General features: G+C 61.4%; 3 protein-coding genes across 7 annotated transcripts; 2 read left to right on the forward strand and 1 right to left on the reverse strand.

The window, feature by feature from the left end:
* Positions 1-6,583: 6,583 nt before the first annotated feature.
* On the forward strand, positions 6,584-9,894 carry PTGDS (prostaglandin D2 synthase). Of its 2 annotated transcripts, none has more exons than XM_074331406.1 (7): positions 6,584-6,784; positions 7,469-7,608; positions 7,714-7,790; positions 8,362-8,542; positions 8,632-8,733; positions 9,357-9,382; positions 9,758-9,894. In XM_074331406.1, exons 1-6 carry the CDS (start codon positions 6,671-6,673, stop codon positions 9,358-9,360), a joined length of 618 nt encoding a protein of 205 aa, XP_074187507.1. In that variant the 5' UTR covers positions 6,584-6,670; the 3' UTR covers positions 9,361-9,382; positions 9,758-9,894. The 2 variants fall into 2 exon arrangements, with proteins under 2 accessions (XP_074187507.1, XP_019612418.2); XM_019756859.2 differs by having other exon boundaries at positions 6,586-6,784; positions 8,426-8,542.
* A 3,574-nt stretch (positions 9,895-13,468) lies between these two features.
* PAXX (PAXX non-homologous end joining factor) lies at positions 13,469-15,103 on the forward strand. 4 transcript variants are annotated; one of them, XM_074331405.1, is made up of 7 exons: positions 13,473-13,716; positions 13,790-13,850; positions 14,103-14,152; positions 14,232-14,422; positions 14,506-14,568; positions 14,733-14,817; positions 14,916-15,103. In XM_074331405.1, the coding sequence occupies exons 1-7, from the start codon at positions 13,586-13,588 to the stop codon at positions 14,953-14,955; spliced, it is 621 nt and encodes a 206-aa protein (XP_074187506.1). In that variant the 5' UTR covers positions 13,473-13,585; the 3' UTR covers positions 14,956-15,103. The 4 variants fall into 4 exon arrangements, with proteins under 4 accessions (XP_019612395.2, XP_074187506.1, XP_019612390.2 ...); XM_019756835.2 differs by having other exon boundaries at positions 13,477-13,716; positions 14,500-14,568; XM_019756831.2 differs by having other exon boundaries at positions 14,232-14,568.
* A 659-nt stretch (positions 15,104-15,762) lies between these two features.
* On the reverse strand, positions 15,763-17,939 carry CLIC3 (chloride intracellular channel 3). Its single transcript, XM_019756837.2, has 6 exons — positions 17,731-17,939; positions 16,770-16,879; positions 16,567-16,692; positions 16,342-16,448; positions 16,080-16,255; positions 15,763-15,984 (listed from the first exon to the last, which is right to left on the reverse strand). Exons 1-6 carry the CDS (start codon positions 17,764-17,766, stop codon positions 15,826-15,828), a joined length of 714 nt encoding a protein of 237 aa, XP_019612396.1. The 5' UTR covers positions 17,767-17,939; the 3' UTR covers positions 15,763-15,825.
* Positions 17,940-19,062: the final 1,123 nt, after the last annotated feature.

The following is a 19,062-nucleotide window of genomic DNA, read 5'->3' on the forward strand; positions in this document are numbered from 1 at the left end:
GCTCAAGGCCACCCCACCCCCGGTCCTCTGAGGTCAATGGACAGCTGCATCCACCTCTCCACCCACACTTCCTGCGACAGCACAGCCTCCAGCTGGGAGTGGGTTTGGGGTGGAAGAGACAGACTCTCTCCCTCCTGCTGTGCACATGGCAGTGTGGCCAAGGGCTCCCCAGCCTGTCCCCCTCGCGCATGGCATGGTGAGATGAACCCCAAAGAACCATGAGGGGTGCGGCAGGGACCAGGCAGTCCCCACTGCGAGGCCTGAGTTCCCTGGGGAGTGAGGAGCCTTGGGGCAAGTGTGAAAGCGACCTGGGCCCCGCAGACGGCAGCAGTTACACGTGTGGGGTGCGTGGAGAAGAGGACGAGGGCACCGCCTGGAGGAGGGAGAACGTCAGTCTGACTGTGAAGTTAAAACTGTAAACTGTAATGTTGACCATGGTCAGAAAGGAGTCAAGTACGTGTGCACACACACATATACACACATGCATACGCTTATATATGCACAAACAATACATACACACATATGCACACATACATATATACAGACACACAAACATATGTAACACACACACCTATACACATCCATGCATGTGCATGGATGCACACACACAGATATGTAACACACACATATACACATACACACAAGGGAAGGGAAAGTCAGAGGGCAGAGGAGTTTTCTGGGGTGGGGGGATGCGAGGATGGCGCCGGCTGAGGTGTCACTGACCTAGTGGGACAGGAAGCCCCCCCTCCCCGCATCCCCGCCCCCAGACTCAGTGGCAGTCACACACGACCCTGTGTGGGATGAGCACAGGGACCCAGGGGAGAAGGAAGGCTGTGGGCAGGCAAGGGGTGAGGGGGACCCCACACAGGTGAAGACACCCCCCCTCTTGGCTGCTCTGCTCCCTTCTGCTCCTTCCCAGGCACAACGGAACTTCCAGACAAGAAGGAGACACAGTGGTCCCTCGAACAGAAGAAGCTGTTGCCCTCTCCCTAAAATGAGGATGCATGATCCCAAGCGTCACCCATCCGTGGCCCCCAACCACGACAGGGACAGGGAAAAGAGCAGGGAATGGCTGGCCTGTGCCAGTGACAGCCCAGCCAAGGGAAGGCTGCCAGTCCTCGTCCCTGGACTGGTCGTGCCGGGGTGGTGACATCCAGGTGTCCCTTCCCTGGTCCCATCCCACGTTCCCCACCATCTGATGGTGAAGCCCACATCTCGGTCCCCAGGGGCTGCATCTTCAGTAGAACTCCAGTTTAGTGGCTGTCCTTTCCCAGGCTCTACTGCAGGCACAGATGTGCGAGTGGCCCTGGGGGTCCCTGCTCCCACATGGCCTTCTTCCTCACAGAGCCCTGACCCTTGCTGACCGGGTCACTCACTCCAGCCAGAGGGACAGTCCCTTTTTCCGCTTGTCAGGTCAGTGGCACAGTGCCCGAAATTGCCAGTGGAAGCCAGGTGGAAGTCACATGTTCTGGTTCAGGTATTGTGTCCCCTGGGGACAGGAGGTGGTCCCTGGGTACTTGGTGAGAGAGCCACCCCTCCCGCCTCACCCCTCGGTTCCTAACTCCCCAGGACTGGCTCTGGGGGAGACAGCACCTCACTCCCACACACACGCAGTTACAGGTTGAAAACATGCTGTGTCCCATGAGACAGAGCCCGTCCTCTGGGGTGCTGCCCTCGTCAGGGTGACCGGTCTTCAGGAAGCAGCCCATGGCTGGGAGCTGGAGATGGGCTGCGTGAGGATGGGGACCCGCTGTGCGTGCCTCCATTCTGAGCAGTGGGCTTACAGACCAGGGGCTGCCTCGGGGGTCCATGACTGCCAGGCCATCAGACACAAGTGGGGCCAGGAGAGGCCAGGACACAGGTGCCCACCCTGTGACCAGGCCCAGGCGCAGCAGGCTCTGGCCAGGGGGGGGACGCTGAATGGGGGAGGGGGCACCGGCTGGACTGGAGTCATCCAGTGAGGACCCAGGGCCCTCCCTCCTGCCTCAGACCCCACAGGGACAGGCTGTGAGGGGACAGTGTGAAGACAACGCAGGATCTGTCCTGGAAGCTTGTCCTGTGAGGGGGTAGCAATGGGACCTGGGAGGGCTGCTGGCTGGAACTGTGGGGCTGCCCCCGCCTCTGCCCTGCGCCTTGGCCACCTGCCCTCCTCACAGTGGTGGCAAGGTCAAGTCTCTTTATCTTGGCCCAAGAGCCCTGTCACCATCTGGGCCTGCTGGGCCCAGTACCGGCCCCTGGGGGCTTCCAGAGCTGACTGCCTGTGTCCTGAGGAGGAAGGGAGGGAGCAGGTGGGGTGGGGTGATCCGGGCCTGGTGTGGGGGTCTGAGTGGGTGCACAGCTGAGCTGCAGCCCTTCCTGCCCATCCCGGCCCTATGCCACCCCGCCCACTGCCCCGTGCCAAGGCCACACCCACTCAGCCCCTGGCGAATCACCTTTTCCCCAAAGCCCCTCCCCACAGTGGGTAATTTGGGCCTGGTTTCCCAGTTCCCCAAGAGTCACCCCACGGACCCCCCCAGCACACACACATAAGGAGGACACAGGCTCCAAGGAGGACGGTGCTGCCAGGCCTGGGGTCGCACAGGCTGTCTGGGGCCACCTCGGTTGGGAGGTGACAGGGTGACCGTGGGGAGGGTGTGTTGTGAGGGGAGTCCCTCATCCTGGGGGGCTGGGGAGGGCCAGCAGATCTGTCCCATTGCCAGGGCTTTTCTGTGTGTTTGAGACCCCTCTGCAGGGAAGAAGGGGAGTGAACCTTGTGAAGGGAGCGCAGCCCAGGTGGGAGCCAGGGCTGGGCTTGGTCTGGGAAGGGGCCCTTCGGGACCTACCCATGTCTGCAGGCTCTCTGACCTGATCAGGGAGCAGGCGGGAGGGGCTGGGACCCCAGCATGGAGAGAAGTGTGGTGGCTGACAGGACAGGCTCCCCACACCCCAGCTGACAGGTCCTTGGGAGCTGGAGGGAGGGTGAAGAGGCCCCCCATCAACTGAGCAGGCGGGGCCTTCCCCACCCCAGTACCTCAGAGCCCCCAGAGCCATCACACGCCTGCTGAAGGCTTATGAGGCCAGGGTGCCGGTGGCCAGAGCTCCACCTGTGCTGCCCCAAGGTTGGACAGTGGCTGTCCAGCGTCACCCACAACCCATGGCTGCCCGCAAGACAAGGGGCGTGCACAGGGCCTCCCCCAGGCATCCATGCTGGGGTCCACCTCTGGCGTCCTCCAGGCAGATTGGAAATGGGAGTGGACGCCAGTGGAGGGGCTCAGACAGGGAGAGCCGTGGGCTCTGGCCACTGGGACTGGCTTGCGGACAGAGGTCTGGGCACCAGCAGGGACCCTGGGAAGGTGTCTGACTGCCCACCTCCCTTCCATGGTGAGAAAGCTGGTTTCCCAGGCTGATGGCGGACACTGAAACATTGTCTCCACTGTGTTTGTGCACACAGACTACACATGGACACACACGGACACACACACACACAGCACACACACGTGCACACGCACACACGTGCTCAGTCGTGCACCGCCACGCCCCTGCTGTGTGACACACTCTGTGTCTTCGGAAAGCTCCCTGAGGGCTGCCCCTGTCAGGGATCAATGCTCTGGCAGAAAGCTGTTTTGTTTTGAAGGAAGTTATCTTATTTCTTATGTTTGTGCGGATTAACTGGAAGCTGGGTTTTTTCCACCCTATCAGTTGCCAGGACTTGAGACCCTGGACAGCAGATGTCACCCGAAGCACCTGTGCACTTTAGCGAGGGGGCCTGGCTCCGTCCCCATCCAGAGGGCTGGGCAAGCCGCACAGGCTGCTCTGGGGCTGGTAGTGGGGGAGGCTGCAGGAAGGCATGGGGCTGCCCCTGGAAGTACACCCCAACTGCAGGGGGAGGTGGATGACAGGCCTTGTCTCCGGTCACCACCCCCACATCCAGGGGCCTGCTTCTGGTCTCACCTGTCAGAAAGACCTCAGGGGCTCCGAGGGCTGGTACCTGGTGGCCCCCAGGTCCCACAGCACCTTGCTAATGGCATCCTCCAGGGCATGCCCACAGCTCCCTGCATACCTCCCGGTGGCCTGGCCCTTCCCCAGGGCAGAGTGGGCAGGGTGGCTCCAAGTGCAGGGAGCTGCCCCCACTTCGGAGCCAGGGGTACCCAAGAGGACCCTCCTAGAGCCGTCTGGGGACAGGCAAGTCTGTGCAGAGCTCACAGCTATGGGCGAGCAGAGGGGCATGGGACAGAGCTGGGCATGGCGTTCTCCATCTCACCCTGGACTGCTGATAGAGATGGTCAGAGCCCCAACTCCTGGTAGACCTGCTTATTTCTGGGGAGGGGGAGGCGCACCATGAAGCAGAGACACCCCCTCCTGCTCCCACATCGTCCTTACCTGGCTAGGGGAGGAGCCACTTCATCCTTCAACAGCTTCCCAGATGGAGGACCAACCTGGTTTTGATTTGGATGAGGATGGAGGAGAGACTTACAGGAAAAGTGGAGGGTGGTAAAAGAGAATGAGACGGATGCAGCTTCCAGGAGAGGGAGGGGAGGAGGCTGTGCACGGAGGGAGAAAGGGGCCTGCAGCTGCTCTGGGGGGCCAGGGGCTGGGGTGGCAGAAGCCAGGGAGGGGCTGAGGGCCATGTCCCAGGTGTTGCCCTGCCCCCAGCCCAGGCTCCTCAGGAAGCCCGTGTGGGCCCCCAGACTCCATGCAGACCCAGGTAGTCCTGCACAGTTCTCTGTGAAAGACAGAGTGGCCACGTGTGCACATAGGTGTGAGTATATTTGTGCAGATGTGTGTGTGTGCAGAGGTGTATATGTGCAGGTGTGTATGGCCCATAGGTGTGTGTGCAGGTACATAGGTGTGTCTGTAAGTGTGTAGGTATGTGTTCAGGTGTGTGTGTGTGTGTGTGTGTGAGGATGTGCATGCCCCATAGGTGTGTGTGTGTGCAGGTGTGTGTAGGTGATCACGGGCATGCTTGTGGGTGTGTTCATACAGTGTGTCCCCAGGAACGGGCTCATGGGCCACACCTAGGTAGGGGAAGGGGACTGGTCCAGACTTGGTTCACAGCCTGTGAAAAGGGAAGGACGGACCAGTCCCCCAGCCCTGCAGGCTGTCTCCGCAGAGATGAGGGGCTCCCTCGGCCTGGGTTCAGAGAAACGCCCGTCCCCAGCGGTGCTGTTGTCACCCTCACAAGAGGCCATGGTCTCTGCTCAGCTCATAAGTGCCAGAGACATTGTGAACGTCTATCAGCCTTCCTGTGAGTGCTGCTCACCAGGCTGAGGATGAACCACTGCCCTTGGAACCGCAGGGGGCCAGGGGTGGGCAGAGCCCCCTCCCACCCTGCCCTGGGGAGCCAGAGCCTAGGAGTACCATCCTCGTCCTCGGCAGTAGGCACCAGGCTGGGCCTGCACTGCTGACGCCTGCTAGAGCCAGAGGCTGAGAGGCCTGGGTCTAGTGGGGACAGTGACCTTGGCCATGGCTGGCCTCTCTGGTCTGTGCTCAGCCTGCCATTGCAGAAACTGTCCGTGCCATCCACCCACTGCCACCCTCCCCACGTGCTTCTTCAAGTCTGGCTGTGGTGGGAGCTGCTCAGGCATTTGTCACCGGCCTGGTTCTGGGTCTTCAGAGCCCTGGTGAGGTCAGCCCCTCCCCGCCACCAGGGATCCCTAGGACCCCATTCCCTAGCCTGTGAGGAGGCATGTGAGGCCGCCACCTTGTAGACCCTTGTTGACAAGCCCGGTGGCAGCTGCCCACCCTGCATGGGCTGCTTCATCCTGTACCAAATCGATGAAGCACCCCAGTGACCCACCCGTCACCACAGCCTGTCAATCCAGGGAGGCCTCTGGAGGGAGGCAGCCTTCTCTGTCAGGTGGGTGGGTATTCTCTCAGATCCCCTGCGGGGGTTGGGGGGGACAGCTCAGCTGTGAACAGTCCTGGCCTTGGCGCCCCAGGTGACAGGACAGGCCTGAATCCCACAGGGTGCTGCTGGGCCAGACTTATGGGCAGAGACAGTGTTGCTGGGGCCACAAGCTAAGGAGGGGCATGTGCCCAAGGCCAGAGTGGCCCTAGGCTGAGAAGGGGCACCTGCAGCCAGAGCCCCATGGGCTGGCTGTGGGGAAGCTGTGCCCCGCACGCCTGGCGCTCTGGCTGCACTTCACCGACAGACCCAGTCTCTGTACCCTGGCCTGTCTCCCATCAGCCCCTGGGGCCAGCTGGGTCTTCCAGGACCAGGTATAAGTGGGGACTGGCACCCCCTCCCAGGGTCACCAAGCTTAGAAGGGAGCAATGATGGGGCTTGTGAGAGAGGGGTCGCAATCTCAGGTGGGAAGTGACCAGTGGCCCCAGAAGCAGGGTAGCACCGATGCACATTCCCCCTGCCCCACGCCGGGGCGGTCTCAGACGGAAGAAGGGACTAGCCATGAAAAGTCTCCCCTTGCCCCTCCCTCCCCCAGCCACCAGTGACAGGGCCCAGCCTGTCCTGGTTAGAACCTCTTACATAAGCATCCCTGTGGGGGGTAAAGCTGCAGCTGGGCTTTGCCAATGCATCTCACCCCCCCATCAAGAGCCTCCAGTGGGCGGTCTGAAGGCCAAGCCAAGCCCATAAATAGGGGTGTCCCCAGTGGCCACTGCCTGTGCTGTCCGCCTCCCTGACTCTGCCCAACTGCTGCCACCAGGCCCCAGACACCTGCTCGGCTCGGGGAGAATGGCCGCTCTGCACACGCTGTGGTTGGGGCTGGCCCTGCTGGGGGCCCTGGGAATCCTGCAGACTCGGGCAGAGGCCCAGGTCTCCCCACAGCCCAACTTCCAACAGGACAAGGTGAGATGCTCCCCTGACAGGTCCCCAAGGTGGGAAGGGGGTGCTCTGTGGAGCTGAGATGTCTCCTTGGGAAGAAGGGAGCTGAGTGGAAGGAGAAGGCTGACCTCCAAGGGCCACCCGAAGCACATGTGTCCATGAGTGTGCACATGGTACATGCAGACACGCGGGCCATCTGCGTGCCTTCGCCATCCAAACAAAGTCACCCCTGTGAGCTCATGACATCCAGAGGAAACAGGCACACGTTCCACACCAGGGTCCCAGGACAGGTCTCCGTGCGCGAGCGCGCAGATGGAGATGACGCAGGGCGATGGCGCAGCGGATGGCCACAGAAACCTCAGGGCGCGTGGGTGCACGCCCTGCATACACACAGCCGGGGGCTCGCGCACGCTCGGGGTCTGCGCGGGGACGCGGCGGTCCTGTCCGCCCGCCCCGCCCCCCGCCCCCACCGTCGCAGACGCCCAGCGGCAGGCCCAGGGCAGCCGGGCCCTCCCCGCCCTCTGCCGCCCGCTCCACCGGAGGGCTGGGCGGACCTGGGCGCAGGGGATTGGGCCCTGGCCTGTCCTGGGAGGGGGCGGGCAAAAGGGGGGCAGGCCCGGGCTGGAGGCTGGACGCGGAGGGGCAGGGGTGCCACCCTCGTGGGCCCGCGAGGGTCCTGGCAGACCGCGTGGGGACTGTTCGTCGCAGTTCCTGGGGCGCTGGTTCATCTCGGGCTTCGCCTCCAACTCGAGTTGGTTGCGGGAGAAAAAGGAGCATCTGTACGTGTGCAAGTCGGTGGTGGTCCCGATGGCGGACGGTGGCCTCAACTTCACCAATACCTTCCTCAGGTGGGACAGCCGGGCGGGCTTCCGGGGCTGAGAGTGCCCCTCCCCGCGGTGGTGGCCTAGGGACACCCAGGACTTGATCCTGACCCAAGGGTCACCTGCCCACAGGAAAGACCAGTGTGATACCCGGACTCTACTGCTGCAGCCAGCAGGCACCCCGGGCTACTACAGCTACCGGAGTCCCCGTGAGTGGGGACCCCCTTCCGGACCCCTGGGTTCAGCCCTGGGCAACACTTGCTGGCCAGCCCCCTGCCTCAGCAGTGCGTGAGTGGGATGAGAGCCACTCCACCAAGGTCAGCGAGTCCAAGGCCTGGCCTGGGAGTGCCCCAGCTCAGGATGGTGGCCCAGGGACCCTGTCTCTCCAGCTCAGGACCCACTTCAGAGCCATGTCCTGCAGGGCCCCTCCCTGCCCCAGGATGGAACTTACCCAAATTTCTGCTGCCCGCTTCCTGCTGACCAGGCAGGCGAACACAGGCAGCTCCCCGCCGCACGCACACGCGCGCACATGGCCTCCTTACTCCCCCAGGGATGGCTCCCTCTTTGGGAAATCTTTCCTCCTCTGGGAGGCCTGCGTGTTTGCGGCCCCCAAGACTCCTGCTTTGGGAACACGGGGACTTGTAGAGGTTGTGCAGGCAGAAAACAGGGGGCTGGCCACCTGCCCAAATGGGGGAAAGGATGGAGAAGGCAGCCAGCCCAAGGGAGAGCATCCGGGCCGCTCCCATAGCCAGCCCACGGAGGCACCCCTCTCCCACCCAGCTTGGCCAGAGGTTTGGGGCATGTCCCCGACCGACCGACCGACCAGGGTGGTCTGGGTTCCCAGGCTGGGGCAGCACGCATGCCGTGTGGGTGATAGACACAGACTACGAGGACTACGCCCTGCTGTACACCTCGGGCTCCAGACACCTCGGCCAGGACACCCACATGGCCTTTCTCTACAGTATGTGCCCCCCAGCCGGGGACCCAGAGGGGCACCCGTGGCAGGGGGAGTGGAGCAGAGACCTTCCCTGCTTCTCCTTCCTGCCACAGGCCGCGCCCAGACCTCCAGGGCCGAAGTGAAGGAGAAATTCACTACCTTCGCCAAGGCCCAGGGCTTCACCGAGGACAGCATTGTCTTCCTGCCCCAAACGGGTGAGCAGGCTGTTAGTCTGATGGGGAAGAGATCAGGTCGGATTAGAGGCAGACCATCTCCTGAGGGGAGGCCGGGGTGGAGTTCACCTGGCCACATGTCCACTGAGCAGCATGTGGCCTCTAGAGGGGGGCAGTCTGTTCTCACTGGGTAACCTTGATCTACAGCCCGTGGCGGGGGAGGTGGGACGTGGAATATGCTTCTTCTCCTGGAAACCCCCTCCCCAGATTCACCAAGCACCCAACGTGTGTGCCAGGCCTCAGTCAGTCCCCAGGACACAGGGGTCGGTCCCCAGCCTGGTGGGGGGTGGGCACTAGAAATGCAACCCATGGAGTGGGGGTGCCTGTGGGAATACAGGTGCTGTGGGCACACGGGACACCAGCACATTGGGGCTCCCTGAGGCCTCAGCAGGGGCAGGCAGCCCACTCTGAGACAGGTGGGGACAGAATCCTCTCTGTCTGGAGAGGCAGTGGCTGGGGTAGGGGTGGAGTGATGGACTCAGCAGTTTTGGGGGTCAACCAAGACCAAGTCTCCAGGGCTGTGGGTGGAGGAAATGCAGGCAGCCCTGCTAGGGAAAGTGGCCCTGGCCCAGGGTGATGACCGTGCCCCCCTTCTTTCTTGGCAGATAAGTGCCTGGAGTAGCACAAATAGGTGAGTGGGTAGGCTGTGGCCTGGCTTCACCCAACAGTTCCAATTCATTCATTCATTCATTCATTCTCTCATCATTCATTCAACACATACGCACTCCACCATGCAAGGGTGGTCCCAGGCAGACAGGGGCCGGTCCAAGGGGAAGGGGTCTCCACTGGGGTTCAGAGGGTGGCGGAGGGTAGGAGTAGCTGGAGGATGGGACAGGAACGTGTGGGGAGGTCAGAGGAGGCTGGTGCCCTTTGCTGAGAGTCAGGTGACGAGGCCCTGGGAGGGGCGTTCACTCCCCTGCTGCGTGGAGCCCCAAGGAGTCTGGAGACCCTGCGGCAAGGAGGGCCATACTGCCTGCTCCAGCTGCAGCCCTGCTCTCTTGGCCAGGTGACCCCAGACCTCAGGACCTGGATGGCCCGTGCTGCTCACTTCTGCTCCAAGACCCCAGCCCTGGCTCTTCCCACCACCGCCTCTGCCCCTCAGCTTTATCCTGCCTCTGAGAATAAACTGGAAGCAAGTCAGCAGCCTGGCTGCGATCTGTCTGTTCTATAGTCACCCGTCACTGCCCTGGGCCTGGCTCTGGCTGGCTCCCTGGGGACCTGACCATCCGTTTGTTCTGCGTGACATCTCAGAGGGGTGGGCAAGGGCTCGCTAGTGTTTGTTTCAGGTGGGGTGGGGGGTGGGCCGGGTCAGAAGTCAGGACTGCTAAGGGGACGTGCCATCAGTCCCCATCCACTCCACACATAACTCTGATCTCCCCTCAGCCCCTCCAGCTGCAGCCTGACCCTTACCAGCCAGGAGAGGCCCAAGGCCCAGGGGAGCTTGCACCCTGGTGGGTTTTGAAGCTGCAGGATTAGTACACTGGGATTGGGCAGAGATAAGGGTTTCTAGAGACAAAGAAGAGGGTGGCTGGAGTGTCTGGATCCCACTTCCCCAACTGGGACAGACTGACCGAGCGGGCTGGAGTCAGACCAATCTCACATCCCCTCTGGCTAGGTGAGCGGCCCCCAGCCCACTGGCCTCTTGCTGGCCCCCTAGAGCACAGAGCCCTGCCAGAGTGTGGTCTCCCTTGCAGACCTGCCCCTTGCTTCCTGCTGGGGTGGCCATTTCCAGGCCCTTGTCCTGGGCCCACCAGGTTCCCACCTGGGCAGACTTCAGCCAGGCCCTGCTGAGACACCAAGGACTGAGCTTCTGGGAAGGCTTCCTGGAGGAGGATTGGGGGTTGTGCCTGAGCTGAAGGCTGGGAGCCAACATTCCAGAGGACCTGCTTCGAGCCATCCGGCAGCCTCCCCAGGAGGAAACACGGGATGGGCCAGGGTGCTGCAGGGGAAACCTCATCAGGAGCCCATCTCAGTGGGTGTCCTGGCGGGCAGGCCAACTTCCCCGGGGCATCTTGGGGGCATCAAGGCCTGCTCCCCAGTCCCTGCAGTCACCGGGACCGTCCTCCACAACGCTGATGACACTGCTGGTCAGCTCTATCCTCGCCCTGCTTGGGGTGTCCACAGGCCAGGCCCAGGTCCCCATCCAGGCCAACTTTGATGCCATGTCACTGTTCTTTAAAGACATGTCCTAAAGAATTTGAGGGTAAAATGGCATAATATGAAAATTAATAAAGGAAACCTCTGCCAGAATTGTAGTGGGAGGGCCCGTAGGGGGAGCTCGCTCTCCTGCCCTGCCACTCATGGTCAATTACCCCAAACAGGAGGAGACACCTCCATCTCCAACAGATGTTTTCTAGGTTACTACCCCAGCAGGCGGGAGGAAGATTTTTCTCCTTGCCTGTGAGCAGCTCAGCTAATGAGACTGTCACAAACCAGCCAATGAGTAACCAAGACACTTCCAACTCTGTTTCCTCCAATATTCTTAACAGTCCTTCCCAACTCCCTCCTTTCCTCTATAAAAGAAGGTTCCCTTGTTTTGTTCTCCCGACTTGCTCATGGTTTCGCCATAGCTTGCATGTCTCAAATTCCAATTCTTTGTTGTTTCCCATTTCTGCTGGTATAAACTGACTGGTTTTTTTTGTTTGTTTGTTTTGTTTTGTCTTTTAGGACAACAATCTGTAATGTAAATAGTTCAGAAAAAAATAATACCAGCTGCAAATACATCCAAGTATTGATAATTGTTCCATCTGGGTGATGGCTCATCAGTACTTTTCCTTCTGCCTGACACCAGTCTGGACTTGAAGCCCTGGGGGAGGGGCCAGGAGAGTGTGGGAAAGCTCAAATAGCCAGCCCCACCCATATCTGTGACCTGTGAGCTCACCCTCCCATCCTTCTCCTGATGCTTGGATGAGGTGCCATCTGCCCACCTCAGTAAAGCATCTGCTGATACATACTGTCTGAGCTCCAGGTGTAAGTCAGTTGCTTGATCCACTGATAGATCTATCGGTTGTCATTCAGTTTCTACATGGACTAAGAGAAGAAGGGTGCTCTGTCACCAAAATCAGTTCGCAACTCAAGCACCCCGTTAATCCTCAGCTCGCCCCACTCTGTCTCTGGAACAGTCTGATCACTGGGAACCAGATGGAAGGCTAGAGCCAGTTCCGGGAAATAACCCAACTCTCAGGGAGTTCACAGTTAACTCAGTGGCACTCTGTTAACTTTCTCAATGAGGCAGCACGATCCAATACCGGCTACAACTGACCGATTTCAGTACAAATAACCTGTATCCCCAAAGGGATATTAGGCGAAGGCCAGTTTTTGTCTAAGAGGACGGCTTGCTTTCTGAAGAATTCAAGCCAACGTGCCACAACGAATACTCACACAGCATAAACAAATAGGCCTTTAATGCACTCGCGCGCGCGCGCGCACACACACACACACACACACACACACACACACAGCAACAAACAAAAAATTTTAAAAATAATTCCCAAGCAAAACCTGGAGAGTGCCAGACGCAAAAGCCCTTTGGCTCAGATCCAGGAGGCTTCCAAGACGAGGAGCACAAGCACCGAGTCCAAACAGCTCAGTGAGTTCCCAAACCTGGTTTGCTGACCATTCACAAGCCGCCAGAATTCGTACTTCTCTGGATCCCAAAGTGGACCCAAAAAATGTTAATTGGACAAAATAGCCTTTTAGGGCCGGCCCAGTGGCTCAGGCGGTTAGAGCTCCATGCTCCTAACTCTGAAGGCTGCTGGTTCGATTCCTACATGGGCCAGTGGGCTCTCAACCACAAGGTTGCCAGTTCAATTCCTCGAGTCCCGCAAGAGATGGTGGGCTGTGCCCCCTGCAACTAAGATTGAACATGGCACCTTGAGCTGAGCTGCCGCTGAGCTTCCGGATGGCTCAGTTGGTTGGAGCGCATCCTCTTAACCACCAGGTTGCCGGTTCAACCCCCGCAAGGGATGGTGGGCTGTGCCCCCGGCAACTAGCAACGGCAACTGGACCTGGAGCTGAGCTGAGCCCTCCACAACTAAGATTGAAAGGACAACAACTTGACTTGGAAAAAAGTCCTGGAAGTACGCACTGTTCCCCAGTAAAGTCCTGTTCCCCTTCCCCAATTAAAAAAAAAAACTTTAAGAAAAATAGCCTTTTAGACAGTCCGCCAAAAGGAGCGTTTATTCGGAAAAAATAAAAAGCAAAAGCCACCACAGCAGTGAGAGGAAGAGCACACCCCAGGACCCACTTGCAAAACAACAATAAGCCTTCCCTAAACAGCTTCAATATACACGAATCCCTCCCCGGAAGTTACCACAAAGTGTAAACAGGAAGTCAGCACTAAAGAGTTAACACGGGGCCCAGCTCCGCCGACAGTCCTCCCAGCTCTATGGTTAGTCATCCTAAGATGCCGGTTCACTGTTATCAGGCTGGAAGGGGCATCTCTCAGGGCGCCAGGGCTGGAGCCCCCACTGCTCTGTGCAAGCAGCTCACGGTGCCCGCGGGGCCCAAGTTGGAAACAGGCCATTCCGGTAGGCACGGCCCACGCACTAAGTCCCGCCCACAAGACATGGGGTCCGCCCCACAATTGAACTTCGCCCCGAGGCCCCGCCCCTTGACCAAGCACCGTGCAGATAGCCCCCGCCCTCAGCAATGCAGGCCGGACTTCTCACCCTCAGCTCCACCCCCCGGCTCCGCCTTCCTGGCGCGGGTCGACTGTTTTCTGGGCCCTAAGCCCCGCCCCAGGTCCTCTCCCCGGTGCAGGCCCCGCCCCTGGTTCCGGCAGCCGCCCGCAGCGCAGGGGCGGTGTCCCGGCGCCTCAGCTCGCTGAGGTGCCATGGTGCCGGTGCCGCCGCCGCTGCTGTCGCCGCCTCTCTGCACGCTGCCGCCGGGCCCCGGGCCCGCGCGCTTCGTGTGCTACTGCGAGGAAGGAGTTGGGGCCAAAGGCCAAGGCGACTTCAACCTCTAGTGAGTGGCGGGGTCCGTGGCGGGGAGCGGGCAGCTCTGCGGGCGGTCCTGCCTGACAGCCCCTCCCCCACAGTGTGACAGACGCCGCGGAGCTTTGGAGCACCTGCTTCACGCCGGAGAGCCTGGCGGCCCTCGTGGGTAACGGGGCCCCTGGGCGTGCCTGGCAGCCCCCAGCATCCCATACTTGCAGTGTGGGCCGCCTATGGGGCGGTAGGGGGTGGTCTGCATTCCCTGGAAGGATCTGGGCACCCTTCCCTTGGCTCTGTAGCTATAGTGCTAAGATTGCCTTAGGGTCCCAGGTAGCTCTTGGTCGGGCAGGTTTGGGGTGTCCTCAGTGGTTCTAGGGTCTTGAACAGATGGTAACTACTCGCCTCTGTGGCCTGTAGAAAGCCCGTTTTGGCCTGAATGCAGCTGAGGACATCACCCGCAGGTTCAGGTGAGCTCTGAGCCAGGAAGAAGGGTGGGTGGGGAGTGGGTGGGTCTGGCCACTGCACTCAGTACCCCTCCATTCCCAGGGCAGCCTGTGAGCAGCAAGCTGTGGCTTTCACCCTGCAGGAAGACGGAGCATCCCTGACCGTTTCACGGGGGCCCTTGGCACTGGACTTGAACCTCTCCAAGGTGCCAGGCCCAGAGGCAGCCACCAGGTTGCAGGCACTGACACTGGGCTTGGCAGAGCGCGTGTGCAGCTTGGAGCGGCGGCTGACAGGTGGAATTGGGGGTGGGTACCCCGCAGCCTCACTGGGGGCCCCCTTCCCGTGCCTCCATTCTTGGCTGTTTTCCCAGCTGCAGAGGAGACCGCTGCCAGCCCCAGGAAGAGCGCTCGGCTGGTGGGGCCTCAGCAATTCTTACCAGGTAAGGACTGTCACCTGTGACTGGTTGGGGCTGTGCTCATTCCTCTGTGACTCAATTCCCCCAAAACAAGACTCAGGCTCCAGAGATAGGTTCTTATGTGGAGAGGAGGGTGTGGACCTGGGGTCCTCCTGGATTCAGGTGCTCCCCCATCCTGTTTCCCCCAGACCCGGATCCTCAGAGAGGCATTCCTGGACCTGGCGTCAGGAGGCGGTGTCCTGGAGAGTCCCTCATCAACCCTGGCTTCAAGAGGTGCCCACCCACTGCCCCTCCCTCCTGTGCCCAGGGTCCAGCCCTGGACCCTGTCCCTCCCTCCACACCTCCATAATGTCCCCCCTCTTCTTTTCCAGTAAGAAACCAGCCAGTGGTGTAGATTTTGATGATCTCTGACATGCAGCAAAAAGAGATCCTGCTGGGAGTTGGAATGAGGGGAGGGGCAGCCCCCGAGACCTCACAACGTCCACCTGCCCATTCTGCTGTCCAGCGGCAACAAACCTTGAGCCCCTTCCCCATCAAATAAATGGCTTCCTCAGGCTGACGTCATGGCCTGGCTCTGGCTCCTGGGGGATGGCTGGGGGAGAGGGATCAGGGATTCCCCTCAGCCTACGATCTGGACATGGGACCACAGGAAGTAAACGGATGGATGAGGTGCTCGCTCCCTGGTGGAAGAGCTGCCAAGCTCCCCCGACTGCCCACCTGCTCCTGCCTGGCCAGCCCAGGAACTGAGGGCCGTGCAGGGCCCTGCCAGGGCTTCCCAAGGCTGGAACTCTGTTCCACCCCACGGGGCACACACCTCACTCTTCCAGACCCCACCCAGCAGGGCCTGGCCTCCAGTACCCGACGGCATGCACACAGTAGGTCCTACGTGAGATGGGGGTGTGGCCTGCCCCCTGGGGGCAAGGCTGAGGAATGCGGGCCACCCCGCCCACTGGCCGGGAGCCCCGAGGTGCCCAGGCAGGGCTCTGCTCCCCACCCTCCTTGGCCATCCTGCCTCCCTGCCCTGGACTGACTGGTTTGGGAGCCCAATCCAGTCCCCGCCGTCCCTGTCGAGTGGGGGGGATGGGCTGCGCCCCGCCCAACGGGCTCTCTGCCTCTGTCATTCTGGGCTGTCATCCGAAACTGAGCGTCCCACGGTCGGGGTTTGAGGGTGGCAAAAATCGTGGGCCCTCTGGTCCCTGGGATGTGCGGACACGCTCACTGGAGCACAGATGGCTTTATGGGGCTGCAGACGAATGCGAGGGGCTGGCAGAGGCGGGGTCGCTAACGGGGTTGGACAGCGGGCCTGTAGGCCGCCAGGATCTCGGAACTGTGAGGACAAGTGTACTTGAACTCCTTCTCCTGCAGCGCGCAGTCCAGGTAGCGGCGGACGCCACGCAGCTCCGCGGGGATGGGCGCCTGGCGGAAGTGCGCGCACACAGTCTGCGGACGAGCGGAGTGGGCGGTGTCAGGGCCTCCTCGAGGGCGCGCCCTGCCGCCCCCCGCCCCGCACCCTGCCGCACCCGGCCCGCGCTCACGTCCACGATGTGCAGCTTGGGCAGCAGGCCGCAGTCGGCCAGCGTGAGCTGGTCACCGTCCAGGAAGCGGCGGCGCGACTCGCGCAGCTGCGGCTCCCGAGCCAGCTCGTGCTCCAGGGGCGCGCGCAGATACCTGTCCAGCCTGACGAGGGCGCGCAGCAGCAGCTGGTACAGGGCTGGGGCGGGGGCAGGGGGGTTCGGTGAACACCTGGTCTGGGACACAACTCCCCCCATCGTCATCACGGCTACCAACCCTCCTCACCATCATCCTGCTCGGGCACTGGGTTCTTGATGAAGGCGGAGAACTTGTGAAAGACGTCGTTGCCAGCGGTCGTGGACTCCCTGTAGCGGGGCGCCAGGCTGGGGAATCTGGGGTGAAAAAGGAACTCGTGTCAGACCCCCGCGCTGCAGGCACCATAGCTCCCTTCCTGGGCTCTGTACTGGGGGTCCTCTCTGGGGGCCCCTCCTGCCGTGCCCGGGCCCTCACTCTGGCGGCCCCAGCGTCTCCTCCAGAAACTCCTCGATCTGCAGCGTGTCCGTTTTGGCGTCGCCGTCATACAGCAAGATGGGCAGTTGTGAGCCGGGGGCGAAGTCCTTCAGTACATCTGGGGACCTGTGGGCACGAGGGAGGGGAAGTGGCTAGCCTGAGGGGACAGAGGACCCTGAGGGGTCCCTCAGGCGCGGGCTCACCTGCGCATGTCCACCGTGGTGAGCGTGAAGGGCACACCCTTGAGCAGCAGGATCATGAAGAGCCTCTGACAGGAAGGGCAGTGTCCCACGCTCTCACAGTCCTCGCTTGCCTACGGTGGGTGGAGTGAGTTGAGGGGTGTCAGGTCAGGGCAGGGAGCAGACCCAGGAATCCTGCCACCAGGCTGGGTGGGACCTGGGCTGCCACTGCCAAGAGACTGGAGCGATGCCAGGGCTCCGGCTAGGTCGGGCAAGGCCTCAGCAAGTGGCCGGTGAGAGCCCTTGACTTGGTCTCTAGGAGGTGGGGAGGGGCACAGAGCTGCTGGAAGCCTGGAGGCTGGGTGAGGGCACAGCGGCCTGGCCCCTTGACCCTTATCTTCAGACCCTGGGCAGAGGCCCCCTGGGCTCCAGGCCCCACGGGCTGGTCTCAAGGGTGGGGTGGGCTGAGTGAGCTGTTTTCTGAGTGATTCACATGCCAACTGGGCACTGAGGCTGGCAGCATACTAGCTGCCCCAAGCCCTGAGGGTGGGGAAGGGTCCAAGGCCTGGCAGTCCCTACACTGGGCCCCACAGATCTGGCACCAATGGAGCTGCCTGGGCCAGCCACACACACCCCACCTCCCGCGTCGCCCCCAAGCTCTACTTGGGCATCTGCCACTGGCTGCCTGGTTGTCACCTCCCCCTGGAGGGGGGCTTTTTCTCCAGGATTGCTGGACTGGGTCCCGGAGCCCATGCTGGGAGTTGGGACAGGGCCACCCCCAACCCCTTTGGAGACGACTCATTGACCCTTCACCCCCAGGTTAACACCACTTTACTCAGCCTCCGTAGGGCTGCCTGAGCCCACCCACCGTGGGAAGGGGTGCAGATACTGCTGTGGAGACCCACCCCTCAGCCCACCCTGGAAAGTGAAGCCCCACAGAGCACCCCTCCCCGAGGCCTTCCCCAGCCCATCCTGACCCCCGCACCTTGACAAACAGCTGGAGCTTGGCGGTCTCGGCCATGGTGGGGAGCTGAGCGGCAAGGGCGGGGACCTGAGGAGCTCTTTAAAGCTCCCTGGGCTCCCGCCCTCCCCCGCCCTCCCCCGCCCAGGGCCCGCCCCCAGAGTCACCTAAGCAGGCGGGCAGGCAGGCGGACGAGGCTGGTGGGGCTCACTGTCCAAGCATGAGGGTGTGACTATGGGGGGAACTGAGTGGGCAGGGCTGGCCGCCTGAGGCAGGGGACCTGAGCACCCCATGGGGGGGATGGCACGGTGGGATGGAGGACAAGACCAGTGGACTGGGAGGCAAGAAGAGAGGGGCCCCAGCCTGGGAGCGGCAGCTCCGCATCAGATCACCCCCTCCATGAACCCCACTGCCCTCCCCGCAGTGAACACCCCATTATCTGTAGTGTCCCCCAGTCCAGAAAGCTGGGGAGTGGATAGAAGAAATGAACAGCTTGGCCGCAGCCTCAGTTTCTCTATCTGCCTACCAGGGCATTACAAGAGTGACAAGCCCACTTAGAAGGAAGGGGTATCCCCTCCCACCAACAGAGCTCTGTCAGACAGCGCTCCCCCTCCCCAGGGCGGGGCCCACATTCCAGACTTGCCCTTGGGCAACAGGCCTGGCTCCAGCATCCGCCCAGCTGACCCCTCAGCCCTGCCCCTCCCACGAGGGCTCATGGCAGCTTTATTTCCCCTCTTACCCTTTAAGAGGAAGAACCAGGAGGGATTTGGAGCCACTGCCTCTTGACCCACAGGATCCGCACACCCCGCCCTCAGCTGGAAGTCCAGGGGAGGTCGGGGAGCCTGCGACCTCACAGGTGTGCACCTGCTAGCCCCCGTAGGATGGCCCGCCGCACCTCCCGCAGTCCACCATAGGGGGCACCCCAAGGGAGGAACCCACAGAGGCTTAGCGCCACCAAGTGGCCGAGAGCGGGATCAGCCCGGCGCATTTGCCTCCTCGCCCAAGGTTGTGGCCTCCGCTGGAACCCCAGCCTGACGTCTCCTTCCCGGACTCCACCGGGGTCAGGGCTCCTGGGCATAGGCCACTCCGAGAGCCTGGCGGTTGGCTTGGATATACTGTGGAGTTTGGTGCCCGGCTCCCCTCTGGGGCTTGGACCTCCCTTCTGCCCACCTCTATTCCACAAGCCAGATTTTAAGGGCCCTTTTCCTGCTTTGCCTGCACACAAACTGCGTCCTGGAGAAGGCCCCTCCACGTGCATGCTCGCCAGATGTCCTGCGTGTGTTTCTATGTGTATAAAAATACCCTAATGTATCTGTAAGAAAAACGGTGAACTAGACAGTGAACAGGTGGTTAAGA

Source organism: Rhinolophus sinicus, linkage group LG04, assembly GCF_036562045.2.
Source record: "Rhinolophus sinicus isolate RSC01 linkage group LG04, ASM3656204v1, whole genome shotgun sequence".
Taxonomy (NCBI): domain Eukaryota; kingdom Metazoa; phylum Chordata; class Mammalia; order Chiroptera; family Rhinolophidae; genus Rhinolophus; species Rhinolophus sinicus.

Bases quoted from the DNA above. Each gene is read 5' to 3' on its own strand.
- PTGDS (XM_074331406.1), top strand. From the start codon at position 6,671: ATGGCCGCTCTGCACACGCTGTGGTTGGGGCTGGCCCTGCTGGGGGCC. The intron at 6,785-7,468 runs GTGAGATGCTCC...TGTTCGTCGCAG, and splicing joins CCAACTTCCAACAGGACAAG to TTCCTGGGGCGCTGGTTCAT. The intron at 7,609-7,713 runs GTGGGACAGCCG...ACCTGCCCACAG, and splicing joins TTCACCAATACCTTCCTCAG to GAAAGACCAGTGTGATACCC.
- PAXX (XM_019756831.2), top strand. From the start codon at position 13,586: ATGGTGCCGGTGCCGCCGCCGCTGCTGTCGCCGCCTCTCTGCACGCTG. The intron at 13,851-14,102 runs GTGGGTAACGGG...TGTGGCCTGTAG, and splicing joins CGGAGAGCCTGGCGGCCCTC to AAAGCCCGTTTTGGCCTGAA. The intron at 14,153-14,231 runs GTGAGCTCTGAG...CTCCATTCCCAG, and splicing joins GACATCACCCGCAGGTTCAG to GGCAGCCTGTGAGCAGCAAG.
- CLIC3 (XM_019756837.2), bottom strand. From the start codon at position 17,766: ATGGCCGAGACCGCCAAGCTCCAGCTGTTTGTCAAG. The intron at 16,880-17,730 runs GTGCGGGGGTCA...CACCCACCGTAG, and splicing joins AGCTCCAGCTGTTTGTCAAG to GCAAGCGAGGACTGTGAGAG. The intron at 16,693-16,769 runs GTGAGCCCGCGC...TCGTGCCCACAG, and splicing joins ACCACGGTGGACATGCGCAG to GTCCCCAGATGTACTGAAGG.